Source organism: Geotrypetes seraphini, chromosome 16, assembly GCF_902459505.1.
Source record: "Geotrypetes seraphini chromosome 16, aGeoSer1.1, whole genome shotgun sequence".
In the NCBI taxonomy this organism is placed as follows: Eukaryota; Metazoa; Chordata; class Amphibia; order Gymnophiona; family Dermophiidae; genus Geotrypetes; species Geotrypetes seraphini.
This window is the reverse complement of record NC_047099.1, coordinates 9,163,961-9,166,262: the sequence shown is the minus strand read 5'-3', so window position 1 is coordinate 9,166,262 and position 2,302 is coordinate 9,163,961. Positions and strand designations below refer to the sequence as shown.

The following is a 2,302-nucleotide window of genomic DNA, read 5'->3' as shown; positions in this document are numbered from 1 at the left end:
GAAAATTAGGATATGGACAGCAGAATCCATTGGGATGTCAAGAGTTACTTTACAGGGCAATGAGTGTGTATAGAAGATTAAAATAGGGCCTCTTTTATTAAACTGCAGTGGAGGTTTTTACCACAGGCCGGCGAGGTAAATGCTTCAATGCTCATTCAATTCCTATGAGAATCAGCGCATTTAATTCACTGGCCTGCGGTATAAAGCTCTATCATTGTTTGATAAAAGGCGCTCATAAAGTGGACTAGAAAACAGAACATAAGAGACCAAGTTTGCAGAACCGTTGAAGTTTTTACTACTTTCTAAAATACTTCCTAAAAGAGACAGATCATGCTACACAGACCTTGCAATCTAGTCAACAGAAACATATAAAATAAATAAGAGATTAATCCCCTCTTTTACTGAAATGCGCTAACTGATTAGCTCACGATAATCAACTTTGACACCCTATTGGGCAGACTGGATGGACCATGCAAGTTTTTATCTGCTGACTACGTAAACAAGAGATTCTAAGAAAATGCATAACTGATGTAAAAATTATGTCAAAAGATGAGAATTTAGCATGGATTTGAAAAGGACACAAGAACTCAAGAAGAACTGAAGAATATTAATGTTCTCTGAACATCTGCCTCAATTTAAATGTATTTTTTATTTGTCTTTTTGTATTTCCGTTTCCTACAGATGATCGAATGGAAGGACTGGCAGTTAAGAATGAAACTAGAGTCACACAATTCATCCTCGTTGGACTTTCTAATGATCCGGACTTACAGATAATGTTCTTTGTGCTGTTTCTAGTAATGTATCTGCTTACTATAGCTTTGAATCTTCTCATTTTGGTAACCATATATGTGGACTCTCGCCTGCACTCTCCCATGTACTTCTTCCTCACTAACCTGTCTTTCCTAGATTTGGGCTTTTCAACAGGCGCTGTCTCAAAATCCCTTGATAATTTTGTCTCAAATAAGAAGACCATCTCATTCAGTGACTGCATTTCTCAAGTGTTTTTATTGCATTTATTTGGGGGTGCAGAATGCTTTCATCTAAGTCTTATGTCATATGACCGCTATGTCGCCATTTGCTATCCCTTGCGTTATACTACAATAATGAACAAACGAGCCTGTCTCCTGCTGGTGGTTTCTACATGGGTAGGTGGTTTCATTCATGCCTGTGGGCAGGTATTGCCAACAGTTCAGCTGCCGTTCTGTGGTCCTAATGAGATAGACCATTTCTTTTGTGAAACCCGTGCCCTATATTTATTGTCTTGTTCTAGTACCTTTGTCAGTGAAATTACAGATATGGTCAACAGTGGAGCCATATCCCTTATTTGCTTCTTGGTGGTGTCTATATCTTACGCATACATCATCTCCACTGTGTTAAAAATTCGCTCAGCTGAGGGAAGGCGGAAATCTTTCTCTACGTGCACCTCCCACCTCATGGTTGTTACTTTGTTCTATGGCCCTCTTGTCTTCATCTACATGAGACCACCAGCGAGGTTTTCAGGTGAGAAACTGGTCTCTGTTTTTTCGACCATCGTGACTCCTTGGTTAAACCCCTTCATTTATACTCTGAGAAACGAGAAGGTGAAAGAAGCCATGAAGAAGCTTAGAGAAAGGAAAGTGTCTTTTCTGGGGCTTCGTATAGACTGATTTCCTATTCATTTAAAGAAAGTCTCTTTTATGTTAACCATCTGCTATTATAGACTGATGTATGCTTTTTAATCTGTATAAAATTCAGATTATTTTCCCCTTATTTATTTTTTAAGATAGAATTTCCTCTGAAATATGTAATAAAGCTGAATAAATTATGCTGTTCTTAGCAAAAAATGGGAGCAATGACGGAATTCTGTAACTTGGCACATAAATTCGGTGTCACAATTAAGCCCACTGACATCATTTCTATAACTGTACTTGGCTTGTGTACGTAGAAGAGAACCAGAAATAACCTGCTTTATTATGCTAAAAGTTAAGGATCAATTATGACATGTCTATATCAGATTTAGGTTGGCATATCTAAGTGCACTATGCATCTGTCTGCACATGCTTCACTCACATGGGTACCCACCTTTCAACTTTAGACTGGGCTTTTACGCACATCTGCTCTGCGCAGTCGCTGTATAAGTAGTTTTGTTCAAAAAATTTGAATGGCAATTCTATAAAGGCTGTTTAAAATTACGTACTAATATCACACATTAATCAAGATAGACCCCCCCCATCATGAGCTCCCTGCAAGATCAGGCACCCCTAAGATAGATCTACCTCCTTAATATGCCAACAGAGCAGAATCTTCCAGGCCTACCATCAAA

The 2,302-nt window shown here is 38.5% G+C and overlaps 1 protein-coding gene across 1 annotated transcript; it reads left to right on the top strand.

Moving 5' to 3' along the window:
* Positions 1-689: 689 nt before the first annotated feature.
* Positions 690-1,646, top strand: LOC117350523 (olfactory receptor 1509-like). Its single transcript, XM_033924821.1, has one exon. The coding sequence runs from the start codon at positions 690-692 to the stop codon at positions 1,644-1,646; it is 957 nt and encodes a 318-aa protein (XP_033780712.1).
* The last annotated feature ends 656 nt before the right edge of the window (positions 1,647-2,302 follow it).